General features: G+C 34.7%; 2 protein-coding genes across 2 annotated transcripts; one reads left to right on the top strand and one right to left on the bottom strand.

The window, feature by feature from the left end:
• Positions 1-7,174: 7,174 nt before the first annotated feature.
• On the top strand, positions 7,175-11,790 carry LOC132066142 (uncharacterized). Its single transcript, XM_059459517.1, has 4 exons — positions 7,175-7,264; positions 7,969-8,073; positions 9,016-9,093; positions 9,261-11,790. Exons 1-4 carry the CDS (start codon positions 7,175-7,177, stop codon positions 11,694-11,696), a joined length of 2,709 nt encoding a protein of 902 aa, XP_059315500.1. The 3' UTR covers positions 11,697-11,790.
• Positions 11,791-12,969: 1,179 nt separating this feature from the next.
• On the bottom strand, positions 12,970-15,870 carry LOC132067582 (histone chaperone ASF1B-like). The gene is made up of 3 exons (XM_059460852.1): positions 15,556-15,870; positions 13,705-13,820; positions 12,970-13,619 (listed from the first exon to the last, which is right to left on the bottom strand). Exons 1-3 carry the CDS (start codon positions 15,662-15,664, stop codon positions 13,263-13,265), a joined length of 582 nt encoding a protein of 193 aa, XP_059316835.1. The 5' UTR covers positions 15,665-15,870; the 3' UTR covers positions 12,970-13,262.
• Between the last annotated feature and the right edge of the window lie 202 nt (positions 15,871-16,072).

Genomic DNA, 16,072 nt, shown 5'->3' with positions numbered 1-16,072 from the left:
ATTAGCTTAAAGGGGTTTGAACAATTTATACAGAGACAGAGGTAAAAACGAAATGCTTCAAAATATTAGAGCCAAGCAAACCCACAATCATATAGTGGGGTGAGCACGTTCTGCATATTGCTATTGCTCTTTTTTTTTTTTTTTTCAAATACAGATTGCTATTGTGTAATTTTAATTGAACTTTTGCATTCAAATTTTAGAAGAAAGTTAACCGTATATAGATATGAATTTATAACTATTTTAAAAAATTTAAATTTATATTTTAAGATAACCGTATATAGATATATATTTATCACTATTATACAACTATGTTAAATTTGAACTGAAAGATAAGAATATTTGAGTTGAAACTGAAACTTTATCAATGTGAATTGGCTTATACATATTACTGTTTTTAAATTTAAGAACAAAAGATAAAGCTATGTAATAATAACGTTTAATTTGTTTAAACGGTTGAGGATTTTGAATTTGAAATTGATCACAACTTCTTTCATGGGTTTACAATTTTATTAATCGCCTATTTCTTTTTGCTTCAACATTAATGTGAAACTTCCTCCTCTTGAAGATCGTAAGTATATTAGAAAGAAAAAAAAAAAAACATTTTTACGGATTACATCTTTAGAAATTGAAACATAGATGTGTACTTTCCACGGACGTATCACAGTAATTGGTCTTGTACAATTTAAGACAAATCACTATCAGAAGAGGAAATTGTTGGTTTTTTATTAACAAAGAAATGTAGTAAATAACAGAGAAAAAATAATACTGCAATTGGGTAGAGAATGACTAAAGGTGTGATATAAATTTAACGGGATTGCATCTCTTTTATTTCTTGTCAATATCTTCCATTGCCTTTAGATTGATAAGAACAAATCTTAAACGTTAATCATAATTAAGTACCCTTCTCAATATTTGACTCAAAATAGGAGACATGTGAATCTGCAAGCAACCCTTGGTGTGAAGTCATGAACCTAGAGAAAATAAACAACATGATTTTCTGTTTATTAAACGTGTTGGCCGCATATATAATTGTTGATTTTTTATTTTTATTTTTTGTACTTTATTAATGTGCTGGTGAGGATCTAATTTTCTATGTACTTACTTTCTCCTTTTTTCCTTTTTGCAGGACATAGCAAAATCTTTCTCATAAATCTGATGAAAAGGTTTTATATCCATCAAAAAGTTCAAGAAATGAATTATAAAGTAGAGTTTCTATCGTTAAACATTTCACATGCTGTGCATTCAATGCATGATGGCTAGCAACAGGCTATTTAAGAACTTTATATATTGAAAGACAAATTTTAATTCCTAAAACCAAGTTAGATTGTGAATTGAAATATTTTATAATATTATGATGAGGCATGTAGATAAGTCGGTTCCTCTTGGTTATCAATTAATATACTTTCTTAATTTGAAAAATATAAAATATAGTTAAAATAATTTAATTTTTATGAAAGCAAGATACAGAGTTGCTATTATTGATTTTTCTTTATTCGCTGCGCATAGTAAATGGTGGAACAATTTTGTAATCATGATAAATTTGTGAATATTCACAAACAAAGAAATCAAAAGTGCACGTTTCAACTGATTAACGATCACATATACCTAGTCAAATATCATAAGGACTAATACCTCAATTTATCAATAACTGAGGAACAAAAGTTCTATTAACCTTGTTTTGTAAAAAGAAAAAATCGAAGGGATCTTGTTTGAATTTCAAAGTCCTGAGGGAGTTAGATGAAACTTAAAAAGATTTAAAAAACGGTTAAGAACAAAGAGGAAACCGCCTTTGTCAACTATTCCGAACTAATCTTTGTTTACAAACAATCTGACCAATCTTTAGAGGAAATTTTTAATCTGTTTGAAACCATGAAGAATAAGGTACATTTTTTTAATGCCAAAATTCCATTTTTTTTAAATAACTTAGAAAGCAGAAAATGAAGTGAAAAAGCACGTTGAAACCTATTCAAATGTGTCAAAACTTACATGGTACTATGTCTATTCCAGATTATTTTCACGTTTCTGTTCCAAAAAGTGATCTTAGTGATTATATTCGACAATTAAACTTGTATGCTTTTGGCAATTCTGTTTTTCTGATTTTTATTGTTTGGTTGTAAATTTCCTGAAAGTCCTGTTTGCTTGGCTACTTTGAGCCTATATTTTTATTTTATTTTTGAATATTTATTCTTTTACGGTCGATCTTATGCGGAAGCAAATCTATAGATGGGAAAATTGTGCATTTTGATTCTTGCATGCTACCATTTTTATTACCTGGATAGATTAAATTTTGGATTTAAGTTATATACTAACAATATCATCAGTGTAATTTAACTTGTTATAGCAGGTTACTTACCATTTATTCGAGGTTATCAATCATTTGCTATTGAATAGAAATGCCTGCAATTACCTTTTAAATGACCTAACTCATCAGAGTATAGAACTTAAACTCGATCTTTTTTAATAGGGTTAGCACCAGAAATAGAAGTGTGCACTTTTAAGTTGATCTAGCCTTCATATACTATGAAAGGTCTCTTCTTTGCAATTGGATATCCCGGTGTTTTTAGATAGAAATAGAGCCTATAACACTTTGAAAGAATGGACCTAACATTTAAACAACTTTTAATTTGTGAAAGACGGGATCTTCTCGCTATTACTTCACGCTATTTGGGTCCTGCTGAGTTATCACTATTATGTTTTTCTTTACATGCTACTTTGTTCAGATACAAGTCTTTTGATTCTCAAAGTTGAGTTTTAGTTATTTTTCTGTTAGAAAAATAGGTTTTAGAAGTGGGGAAGAAATGATTCGGCTTTGATACAATAATCTCTGTCCTTAAGAAATTTAAGCTTCCCACTTCGTTGCTGCAGGGATGGTGGCAGAGTTCCTCCAGGATTTTACAAAGCCTCCGAAATTCAAATACCAGCAATTAACTCAAATTTCCCACAAAAACATAGTGTTGTGATTTGTAGTGAAAGTGAAAGTGAGAGTGAAATCTAATTCATATTTGGGAATAATTAGGTATTTATAGTACCTAAGTGTCTGTTCAAACTAATAGATACATCTCTTAGGAATAGGTACCTTTTAACTTAAACCTTTTAGGAATAAGTGTCTTTTCATCACAACCAGTCATTTTAATGACTGAAAACATATTCACCAAAACCTCTTCTCAATACTTCCCCATCAATCACTAACTAATACTAACAATCTCCCACTTAGTTAGTGATTGATGATGTCTATGAGATTTATGCATATAGTAGGTCTCTTTCGAGTTGAACCTTCTACTTATATAAACGATTCAAATCCTTGTCAAAATTGATAGTTAGATTAATTCTATTGAACTAAAATTCCTTAATGACAAAGACGGAAAAGCTTTATACACACAAATCATACCAACTTCACAACTTATTCACCGTGAGTTTTAGCACCCGATTATGGCCTTGTGCTACCTCCTGAATTCATAAACACTTTACCAAGTTTGTCTCTCAACTTTGGACGAAGCGGCACCACTTCAAGTGTTTATATAGGTGAAGGTTTAAACCAAGTCTTTATCTTGGACTTACGAAGTCCTTACCCTGGACTTTACTTAGTTCTTAATCCGAACTATGGTTTATTCATTAAGAGCACTTTTCTACTCACCCTCTTTTTTCTAAGTACTAAATTTCAATACTTGCTAACAGTCACGAGATAACTTCTTGTTGCCTTTTGAACCTTTAGTATTGTTGTAAAGCAATAGTAGAGGTAAGGTTCCCATTACCCGTGACAATTTAATTTGCCATAGACCCACAGCACTCATAGTGCTATAATTATACTTCTCGAGAGCATTTTAGACGCCAATGGGTCGTCGTAGTCGTTTAAGCATGACATAAACAACTGGTGATAATTCCAGGCACCAACATTCGAGTTGTCTTATTCAAGCAATATGTCTAGATTTTCGATTTTCTCTAAATGCCTTAGACATAATTGCTTCACTATCATAATGCAAAGACAACAATTGACTCCCGTGTGGCCACAACTTTATAATAACTTTTCCAGCCATTTGTCTCTCTTTCGGAATCTATAAATTCAAATTTCATGAAGAAATGAGTAACCCACGTATGTTCCTTAGAAGCTCAGGAAACTGTTTTTCCATCCAAATTAGGATCCAGTCAGACGCTAACCTATTATCATCTACACTAGTTTTCCAATTAGCATCACATTATCCATCAATGTTGAAGAAATATATTTTAAAATAAGGAAAATGTACTTTTGAGATAACCATGTATCCTTATGATACTTCTCTAATTTTCACTTCTAAGATTATGATCATATTTCAATATAGCTAAGGCAAAATCTAGAGCAATTAAATTACCATTGCACTAGCATAGTCTTATTGACTAATAAATCTTTCCCATTTCTCAATCAATTTATAAAAACATCTAATTGAGTATAAATTTTCTAATACTCAAATGATTAAACACCTTGGAAAGAACCTTTTCAACGTAGTAATATTCATATAAAATGAAACCCCACTACATTTTTTATTTTAATATCAACTTCTCTCAAATCTTTCATCTTAACTTGAGAGTTCAAAACTTCTTAGTTTCATTCATGCCTTGCATATTAGTTCTTATAACACACGCTAACATAAAGATATACCACTCTATAATCCTTTGTGAACCTGAAATCCATTTATCCGCTCCATAATGTTTCAAACCTTTGATAATATTACCTTATCAAATTTTCATACCCCTTTTTTTTTTTTTGAGCTTGTTTAATCCATACAACGACCTTATAACCAATACAAATTTCTTCTCATTTTCAGGAAGCACAACCTGAAGCAATTGCTGCACGTCTTTGATCCTCGTCCATATTCAATACAATAGTGGTTTATTTAATATTTTATATGTACTTCCTTCAACTATAACATAATTTGCTTGAAAAGAAATAAATCAGATTTTAAATTCTTATTCTCAGTAAGACGTTCACTCCTCCTAAGTTCAATAGGAGATTTAATCTCTTTTCTTTATCTAAAGAAGAAACATCTTTCATACTACATATTGTCCAGAGTTTAATACACTTTTATTCACAATTACCATAGTATCATTCTGACTTACTACATTATCAATGGTCGTTGTAATATTATCTCGGGTTACTTTCCGATTAAAAATTTCTATAATTATAAATAAATTATTATCCTTCATTGGAAAATATTTCACTTCCTCGATCACTTCATAGTATTTTAATTTTCCTTTCCAATGATTTTTAACTAATTCTTTGTAACCCTTAAACATTTCAACAGTTTTATCCTTTGTCCTTATCAACTAAGAGATATATATATTCATTGATACGTATTATTTCATGATGTCAAGAATAAACTTTTCAAGCATAATTCATGCCTTACTACCTTGAAAATAATCAATCGCATATTTCATGCATTCTACCAAATTGTATGACAACTAACCAATTTCATGGTATGCACATCGAATGTATTTTGAGATCACCACGTAATAAACATCTTCCCTAACCCCCTGTTTGGATGATGGTTTCCCGTGGTTCATTAATGTATGGTTTTTTATGAAACCATGTTTGTTTCCATTGTTCTTAAAATTATGCGATATGGTGTTGTAAACCCGTGGTTCATTTCATGGTTATATAACCATAAAAAGTCCCAATTTTTTAAACCACGGATTTGGTGGTTTTTTCGTGATTACATATTTCATTTCTCCATTATACCCCACCCTCCACCATCCACGCCACCCCACCCCCACCCTACCACTCACCCCCACCCTACGCCCCGCCACTCATACCCACCCCCTGCCACTCACCCCCACCCCACCTCACCCCCGCCCTACCACGCGCCCCCACGCCTAACTACCCCCTCTCTCGCTACCCGCCCCCACCCCGCCCAACCCCACCCCACAACAACTCACCCCCACCCTCGTCACACACCACCCACCCCTTCACCACCCCCACCCACTACCCCTCACCACCACCCAACCCCACCCCCACAACCACTCACCCCCCGGCCCCACCCACTATCCCCACTCTTATCCCACAACCACCCACGTCACACCACCCACCCCTCCACTATCCCACCCACTATCTACTTATTTTTTAAAGTTCCTATTTTGTTCTTTACCTGAGTTTTAATAATACATATATAAGTTAATTTCTAATTAAGAGTTAAGGGTATTTTAGTAAACTTACAAGTTATTATACAGTACCATACAGTCCAACCAAACAATACAAATGTTATTACACCACAACAAATGATACAATCTATCCAGCATTGTGTTCATTAATGCGACAATACAATACAATACAATACAACACCATACTGTACCATACCATACTGTACATTAATGAACCACGGGAAACAACCATCCAAACAGATGGTAATACTAGTAGAAATTGAACTTCACTAAACCAAAGCAAAGGTAGAAACAAATAAATTGGAGAGTAGGGTAAAAGTAATAGAACGCGGTAATACCGTCGAATTTCATAATTCCAAGTTTATCTAACCGATCCCGCCTCTTCGTACTGCTAAAAACCGTGCTGATTCCAATTACCACAAAAACTTTTTCCTTGTCTTAGGTAAACAGTCATCAGTCAGAAACTGATTTTAATATCGTTTCCAACAAAAATCATTGCGTTAACAGACCCCTTTGTATGTCTCATCTCAGAGAACAATGTGCCTCCATCAACACGACTTAAAATTGCTTTACTGAACCGAAATGGTCTCTTGGTCTTGCTGTTGTTTTTCACTATCCTCTGTTAATTGTTACTCGCACGAATAACAGAAGACTTGTGGTGATGTTGAGTGCAATTACTTCTTCTTCTTTTTTCCCTTGGATGTACAAAGTCAACATATGTAGTACTGCTCACTAAATCAGACAATAAAGGTACTCCTCATTTCAGAGCGTAAAAGTCATTAAAATGCATCTTAAATATTCATATATTGTCCGTCAAATCTTGTTGTCAGGTGCGATGCTCTTTAAAGATACAAGTATTTGGCAACAGCATCTATCTGCTCGAACTCACCAATTCCACCACTTCTTCCGGTGCATAATCATATAAATTAAACTCCTTAAGATTGTTAGAAAAATAGGTTTTACAAGTGGGGAAGAAATGATCCGGCTTTGATAGAGTAATCTCTGTCCTTAAGAAATTTAAGTCTCCCACTTTGTTGCTAAAGGGATGGTGAAAGAATTTCCTCCAGGATTTTACAAAGCCTCCGAAATTCGAATACCAGCAATTAATTCAAATTTCCCACAAAAACATAGTGTTGTGAGTTGTAGTGAAAGTGAAAGTGAGAGTGAAATCTAATTCATATTTGCGAATAATTAGGTATTTATAATACCTAAGTGTCTGTTCAAACTAATAGATACATTCTCTTAGGAATAGGTATCTTTTTAACTTAAACCTTTCAGGACTAGGTACCTTTTCATCACAAAACCTCTTCTCAATACTTCCCCATCAATCACTAACTAATACTAACATTTTCGACAGTGTATTTCCCGTTGCTATGACAAACATTGGCGGAGCCACATGTATATTGTTGAAAAATTACATTGTGTAAATATGTAAAAAGGAAATATATACTATGTGTAGAATCCCCTTGCTTCTTTTTTTTTCATATGTTTACTATTTTGACACCCCTTGTTTACAATCGTAGCGTTGTCACTGATAATGAAGAGTTTGAAAGTGAGGTTACTTCGAGTGTTATCTTGGCTTTGCGCTTTCTCATCACTTGATACATAGTCTCAATAATTGAAGTTGGTAAATACCTGAATGTGTTGTGCAAATGGCACACTTTGACTAGAGCCTCTATTTTAGACTAAGCTTCAATTGATTTTTCTAGATCAACATTCTTAAAACTTTCTACTTAAGTATTTTTCAGTCTCTATAGGGAGCTGCGCGCAATAGTGTAATTCTATACTCTTTTGTTCCCTCAGCCTGATTTCTACTGACCTTTTTTGTTTGTCAACCAGGAGATGGAACTTGACGACATAAAATCGAACCTTCTTGCTTTAAGGCAATTGTATGGTCTTTTGCGAAATGACAGAGATGGTCTTTCAAACTTGAACTCTGATGGTGTAAGTTTCTTTTTTGTGCTTACTTATATGGTCATACTCGTAATAGGATTTACTTGGCACAATGCTAATGTTGGGAGGTAAGATCGGATGGAGATTCAAGAATTTAAATTTCTACCACTGCTTTGTGGATTTCAATTTCCTAGTTTCCTGTTCAGAAGGTGATTTGGCTCGTGATTTGTCTGTGCGGATTAAGGTAAATGCGTTGCTTTGTCTACATTCTGATGATTTAACCTCGGGCTACGATTATGGTGTGTGGATTGGGGCTTAAAGGGGTTGATGTTCTTTAGTTTTGATGCAAAAAGTTTGATGTTTATGAACTTCATGTGGCCTTAAGCTTTTAATTCTGTGACAAAGTAATTAGGTACTTATTATTACTTTTAACATCTTTCTGGCTTCACTAGCTGTTTGTTAAAAATAAAACATCACTTGCTGGCCAACAAACTAATTCTAATATCTACTGACTTAGTGGTAGATATTACTTCAACAATAAATTCTGACACTTTCTTGTTGTATTTAAGTTATTTGAAGTCTTCAATGTTGTGTATAGATAAAACTTGCGATTTTTATTTTATTATAGAAGACACTATCGAAGGGGAGCCTTGGAGCAATAGTAAAGTTGTCTTCGTGTGGCCTATAGGTCACGGGTTCAAGCCGTGGAATCAGTCATTATTATACAACAACAATATACCTAGTGTAATCTCATAAGTTGGGTCTGGGGAGGAGAGAATGTATGCAGACCTTACCCCTACTTTTGTGAGGTAGAGGGTAGGATGTACGTAGTCGTGGAATCAGTCATTAAGATATCTCCTTTTATTCATCTTATATAGTCCTGAGTCCTCTATTACTTCATATTAATATATCTGCTTTATTTCATCTTGTATTTGCCTGTCTAGACTCTTAAGGCCTATTTCTGACAATATGTATTTTTCATTCTTCAAGCAGTTGGACTATGAAGCACGAGTCATGTTAAAGAATTTACTCGATAATACAACCAACGATGTTCTCAAGGCTCATTCTGAGGTACCCGACTTGTTATTTCTACACTTACAATATCCATTCACCTCTTGTGCAAAAGAATTGGCTTTTCCAGAGTAATATTAGTGGTCGAAAATTTCTCTGCTTACTGAGGGAACATTTAATGTAACATCTGGGTTTTTTAGACTTATCATGGTTCCTACTGCCCACAGATCATAGCACGTCAGCCCCGTGTGCACAGCTTACCTCACCCTCAGCAGCTGATTGACACAGTGAAGCAACGACCTCTTGCTTTGTCAGACGTATCAAAATCCTCAGCTGTTATTCAAAGTTGTGGAAGAGAGCCGGTTGTCATGGATTCCACTTTATCGAAAGAGAAGCAGCAACTGATCATGACAACTAGGCCTCCAAAGTTCAGCTTCAGTGCAAGTGAATCTGGAAATAAAAGAAAGTTTTGCAGAATTTGCCAGCGCCCAAAATTTGAAAAGCCGTTTGTTCCTTGTGTGAAGACTGAAACTTCTGCAAAAGAAGCTCCACATTCTACAAAGTTTGTGGCGTTGCAAGAACAGCAGAATAGTCAATTCGCCAATTTTTCTTGGGATATTCAACAGGAAGCATTGCAATCAGGAAGCACTGAAAGTACAAAGCCGAAAGAAGTTCTTGATCTCCATTGCATATCAAGTGGTGCAGAAACTGTGGCTCCCTTATCAGACAGACCAGCTAGTGATCTTACACAATCCGTGCATGACTCTTCTGGTGTGATAAGATCGGTACCTGAACAGAACACTGATCACTTCTCAACTGATGAAATCGTTAAACAACTCGAATTGCACATTTCAGCTTTGCAGATGGATGCCGAGAACCTTGTTATTGCTAATAAACATGCAGCTGAACATACCTTCAAACCGATAACTAACTTCATGCCACAAGCAGAGTCAACCACTCCCATCAAGATGATAGAGGGAGCTGTCGTGAATGATGAACTTAGTCAGACTGTTGCAGTTCTAGATGACTCACTACAGCTAGTGAATACTCAATACAGTCAAGAACCTAAAGACCCATCAAGTTCACGTTATCCGGGGTATACTGTTCCATCAACCAGAATATCAAAATTTTCATCAGATCAATCGCCAAATCCTCCCGAGTCAAGTAGTTGCCAGTCAAATCAGTTGAGACAACAGAAGATAGTAGCAAACATCTTCCCTGCTGAGGAACGTGATACTTCTACAAAGCTAGACTTAGTTGATGAGCGTCCGTGGCAGATACAGAGTGGAAACGCAAATAATGGTCAGAACATCCACTCCATCGTTGACCAACTTGAGTCTTTGAGTCAATTAAAGAATCAAAATTATTTTTTCCAACAAGACCAGCACAACATGGAAACTGGAGTCACTGCTTTGCCTGCAATGTCAGTCAACCAGAACCAAAACCAAATGATGACTTCAAACGAGAAAATATGGCGGCTAGGAAAACTGAATGCAGCCAGGCAGATGCCTGCAGCAGATCTTTCGAGAAACAACATAGATACCCCAGGATTGATTGATTACGGCCGCAAGTTAACTTGGTCAGGGACATGTGAGAGCAGAATGGACTCACCTTATTCACAGCAGGCAATAATGAGGCGATCAACATTGAATCACAAGCTAGCTCAATACACACCATCCCGGAGCTCGTACGCAAACTTGGAGAAGAAGCCTAATAAGTATCCGAAGAATAATAATCACATGAAACAACTGAGGAGAAGGCATTTAAATGGACATGAATCAGACTCAAGCTCACCATACTCTTCCAGCTCGACAGATTTGCAGCAGACGAGAACTTACAGTAGTGATAAAGATGATTCCTTGCGAAGGAAGATTCGAACCGAGTCGCAGTATTCAGATGAAACAAGTGGAGATGAATTATATCCTCAGAGAGATAGTAGTCAAACTGATTACACGATCAGCTCAAGCTTCAGCGGCAGTGAGGGTTATACATCCCCCATTGGTAATGAAAGCGCTCATGAAATGATTTCTACAAGTAAAACCGAGGGAGAGATATCCTCGTCACTAAATCATTCAGGGTATGACAATCTTGAAGAACCATCTTACTACTCAGCAGATTCTTCATCAAGGAGGTCAAGTCCCGCACGCATCTACAAGTCTGCTAACTCAAAACAATCAAAGAAACATAACGGAAGGTGGAAGAAGTTGAAAGACAAGCTAGCAATAGTTTTTCACCATCATCACCACCACCACCATCACCATCAAGGTAGGGATGATAAAGGTAAGGAGAGAAAAACAACATTGTCGAGGCAGCGAGGAAAGAGGTTTCATGGGCACTATTCTTCAAGCAAGGATGAAAAATTTGGAGAAAAGGCTTTGGAAAAGTTCGGGAAGTCAGCGATCGACAAGCAAGCTGGTAAAAAGCAGAAGGGGGACCAATTTCATACCCTTGCGCGGGGGCTGATGCAACATATCCAGCATTCAAAGAAGTCGAAACATAGCAGCAGTATACCAGTAGACAAAGGACAACATAGCAATAAGAAGGTGATTAACAAATTTCATTGGTGGGAACTACTAAGGCATCACAGAGGTATGAATAAATCGCCTGCCATGCTAGGATCTGGCAATACGAGAGGCCATTCAAAAGCTTCCAAGATGAAGTGAGGCACCCCGAAATTGCCACTTTGTTTACTTGTGAATTAGAGCATAAGTTATTGACCCACCAACAGGATATGCTGGAGATAAAAGTGCTGATTACTAATATCACCATTTATTACTCATTTCAAGGGGCACATTTAGAGTTGTTATGTTAATAAGAGTAAGGATTGTTTCAACATAGTATTCTATGAAATCTAAATAAGTTGTTGAAGCTGTTTCACATTGGTACTTATCTTAGCACCTACATATCTTTTTCCTGCCCAACTTTTACATTTGTGAATTCGTTATAGATAATAAGACGTTCCACATTCCTAATTAGTTTTCTGGTCATGTAGTTCTACCTGAACCCCTCATTCCTACTTCTCAATGTCTCAAGATCTAGGAGTAAAGGAATAATTTGTTTTGGTTTTTGAAGGTTACAAGCTTTTGTTTCCCTTATAATTGTTATTTCTAATTCTGAGATGTCTGAGATGGTTATGTACATATGACTAAGGGCCTAAATGGTTTCTTTCATGGGATTATACACAGCTTCTCTTTCTGATGTCTGTTGAAGGTGAGTTTTGATTTGTTTCGAGTCTGAACCTAAACAATCATGTGTTCTGGAAATTCACACGAGATGAAAATTTCCCATAATCATGGATAAAAATGTATTCTCCTTGTAGTTTTGCTACCGTAAGTTTTTTTTCCTTCATAGCTTTCTTTTGTCTAATCTTTGAAATGCGCTTGCAATTGCGAATATTTTGTTTTTCTTCTTTTCATAGTTCTTCCTATAGGGAGATAGACTTGGATAGTTTTTATTAGTGACACAACCCATGGTAAGTGGGGAGATCCATGAACTTCTTAGCAGAAAAAGGGAGACATACAACATTCTTTCTCATAGAATTCGCAAGGGTTGTCAAGTTTGACTTATTTGTTGGTGTACCTTAGTAATTGAACAACACTTAGAGCAAAACTCTTAATGGAACTAGAGGTACACTTAATTTTCCCATGTTGCTGTTATGTGAACTCTATAATGCCTCTGGTACAAAAGACCTTGATCATATCTAATCAGTGTGGCAGAACTGGAAAATGATTAGTAGAGTTTACGCTTCGTTTTCCTAAGTCATTTTACATCAGTAATTTACATAAAACTTCTCTGTCAAAACCTTATCTGCGGAAGTGTTCCATTACTACAAGTTATTGACTGCTAGTCTCCTTTCACACATCTAGGATTGCATAGTGGCTGGAATAAATGAAGATAAACAAGAACAATGCGGAAAATGAGAATTCGAGCACCAAATAAGACTGGAAAAGTGGCTAGTATATTAATCAAAGATAAAACATTTGTAGAAATCATTTGTATTTCAATTCTGGATTACGAATCAGCATTTGGTTTGAGAATCACTTGTTTCAGCTAGCTTTGACTACAGCAGATACAACAAATGATGTGTACATTTTGAGGCAGAAATTAAATAGACCACCCACGAAGTCTAAATCTGTAGACCATAACAAAATGGTAAAATACATCATTAAAATATCAAACTCTGAAGGAAACATTTTGATAGCTAAAGCAACTGTCTTGCTTCTTGTTTCTCAAGTTTGAGGACTGTGCACATTACATTTATTGGGTGAAGAAATTGGTTCTTCTCCAAGCACATTTTCTTCTGTGGCATTGTCAGGAGGAGCCTGTTCTCCACTTTCGTCATTTTCTGGATGGAAATTAATGGGGAATTTCGTGACTCGGGGTTTGTCAACCAAAATATTCCTCTGGACCCTATCAACCAAAACCTTCTGAGGTGGTTCCTCTTTTAATTGTTCATCATCATAATCATTGTTCACATAATATCCTACCCGAATAAATTCTTGCCCCGCGTAAGAGCATGTTAATAGCAATACCGTGACACCAATAATATCTTCTTCACGAATTTTGGATGGTTCAGGGGGGTCAGCCTGCAAATTGGTTTCAGCATAAGTTCTCAATCCTTCCACCATAACAGTCAAGTGAGATGGCAAGGTTAAAGCAAGTATTAGTTACCTGAAGCACAAAACGATATTTCCCAACATTTACTGGTCCAACAAATACACTTTCTAAGAGTTGGTCATAAGTGTCATCCTCAGCAGATCCCACATATGTTAACTTCCACTCTAAATCTGAAACAAACTGAAATGGTCAGAAGGTGGAGTTGTTACTTCTGAAGGGAAATCCTTTTCCAAAATTCATGTACTCAATGAATTTAGCCTGTAGGAATTTCAGTCGTTCAAACAAGTTGAAGCAGGAAAACTTGAGAGAAATTTTCAATCGTTCAAACAACTAATTTAGCCTTTACGAATTACAGTCGTTCAAACAAGTTGATAGTTGGAGTGTGAAGCTCACGAAAAAGTGATAGTTCAGGTGTGTTTTTGACTATTAACTCTTTTTTCTACTATAGCACATGTATTGAACATGTCTGTAGAGATATGGAAAGGTAAAGCAGTATAATAAACATTTATATCTTAACATTCTTTTCATGAAACTTTAACCCGCTGAAAATAACCAATCAAGTTCCTAAAATTAAAGGATAAATTAGAGTTGACATCTCGACAGTCTCATTTCCTCCTCTCAATTGACAAATTTAAATCTCTTTGGCAATGGGAAATCATCAAATTAAATAATTTTTTCACCTACTTAAAATTGTATTCTACCTCACACTACATCCACAACAAGAAGTCAAACTTACGACACGTAGGGTGTATTTTGGTATGACGCACTATCCACCCTGCCTACCCCACCTCCCACCTCCTACCTCGCCTACCCTCACCACCAGAAGTTGCACTCCAAATTCAAAAACATCATATTGATTTACTTTGAATATATGTAAATGCTCTTAACATGACATTTACCAACTTGCATGCCAAAATATTTCCTTGAAAAACATTTTCCATCATACCAAACACACATCAAGGCTCTACTTTCGAAAGCTCAACTAACAATTATTTCCTTGTTAAGATAATTTTAAGGGAAAAAAAAAAAAAAAACATATTACAAACATATAAGGTGAAACCATGAAAACCCCCATTTAATGCTATGACTCTATCACCGTTATTACTGCAAATATATACATTTTTAAGGGCAGCAAGGTACTAATAAGAGATCTTATTTAGAAAGCTCAACTAAAGATTATTTCCTTGTTAAATTAATTTTTTTTTTAAAACAGCATAAAACAAATATTTTGGAATTACACTGGGTATGTTGTTGTAATTTAATACAAAAAAAATCCATTTAAGGCTATGACTATATTTGTTCTTACTAAAAATATTTACAACTCACGCTTAAATTTACCCAAAATAAACCAATTTAACATCAAAAATGAAAAGAAAAAAAAAACAATGAAATAATGAAAAACTTACCATCTTATAAGAGATCTCATTTCGAAAGCTCTTAACTAAATATTATTTCCTTGTTAAATTAAATTTTTTTAAAAAAAAAATATTACCAATATATAAAGGTGAAACCACAAAAAACTCCATTTAAGGCTATGACTAACGTTACCACTACAAAAATATACATTTTTTTCTTAAATTTACCCAAAAACAAACCGATTTAACATCAAAAATTAAAAAACATCCAATGAAAAAATTACCATCTTTTAGGGCATCAAGGCATTAATAAGAGATCTCATTTCGAAAGCTCTCAACTAAATATTATTTCCTTGTTAATTTTTTTTTTAAAAAAAAAAAAACATATTACAAATATATAAAGGTGAAACCACAAAAAATCCATTTTAAGACTATATCACTGTTACTACTGCAAATATTCACAATTTTGCTTAAATTTACCCAACAATAAACCCATTTAACATCAAAAATGAAAAAGAAAAAAAAAACAATAAAAGAATGAAAAAATTACCATCTTTAAGAGCAGCGAGGCATTCATAAGAGATCTCGAACTGAAAAGGATTGAGAAACGGTGACGGATTATCCAATACGGCGACGTTTGTAATGTTGACGGCACTCATTGTTGTAGAAAGTTTCCCAAATTAGAAACCCTAGATTGATGAAAATGCTTCTAAAACGAACCCGCCAAATAAATAAATAGCAATTTCAAAATTAGCGGGAAATTTTTTGTATTTTGATAATAGCCCGCGAAAATTAAATACTAAAAATTTAGGCCCAATTACATAAACCACCCTTCTCGTTTGAAGACTTGTGACATGTATCCTGTGATTTCAAATATTACACATATCTTCCTATATATATATATATATATATATATTTTGTGTAACAAAACTATATTATAAGCTTCGTATTTGTTAGTTTTATTTTTCTTTTATTTCGTATGACAAATACTAGCTTCTTTTGTTTTGATGTTTTCTTAATAATTGAATGCATTTATTTAATCCATCGTGTTACTTAATTTCTTTGAA

The sequence above is a fragment of the Lycium ferocissimum genome, chromosome 8 (assembly GCF_029784015.1).
Source record: "Lycium ferocissimum isolate CSIRO_LF1 chromosome 8, AGI_CSIRO_Lferr_CH_V1, whole genome shotgun sequence".
Classification (NCBI taxonomy): Eukaryota; Viridiplantae; Streptophyta; class Magnoliopsida; order Solanales; family Solanaceae; genus Lycium; species Lycium ferocissimum.
The sequence above is the reverse complement of the archived record's forward strand: the minus strand, read 5'-3'. Positions and strand labels throughout refer to the sequence as shown.

Excerpts from the sequence above, each read along its gene's own strand:
- LOC132066142 (XM_059459517.1), top strand. The coding sequence starts at position 7,175 with ATGGTGAAAGAATTTCCTCCAGGATTTTACAAAGCCTCCGAAATTCGA. Across the intron at positions 7,265-7,968 it reads TCCCACAAAAACATAGTGTT|GAGATGGAACTTGACGACAT; the intron begins GTGAGTTGTAGT and ends TTTGTCAACCAG. Across the intron at positions 8,074-9,015 it reads CAAACTTGAACTCTGATGGT|TTGGACTATGAAGCACGAGT; the intron begins GTAAGTTTCTTT and ends TTCTTCAAGCAG.
- LOC132067582 (XM_059460852.1), bottom strand. The coding sequence starts at position 15,664 with ATGAGTGCCGTCAACATTACAAACGTCGCCGTATTGGATAATCCGTCA. Across the intron at positions 13,821-15,555 it reads CCTCGCTGCTCTTAAAGATG|ATTTAGAGTGGAAGTTAACA; the intron begins GTAATTTTTTCA and ends AGTTTGTTTCAG. Across the intron at positions 13,620-13,704 it reads AATATCGTTTTGTGCTTCAG|GCTGACCCCCCTGAACCATC; the intron begins GTAACTAATACT and ends ACCAATTTGCAG.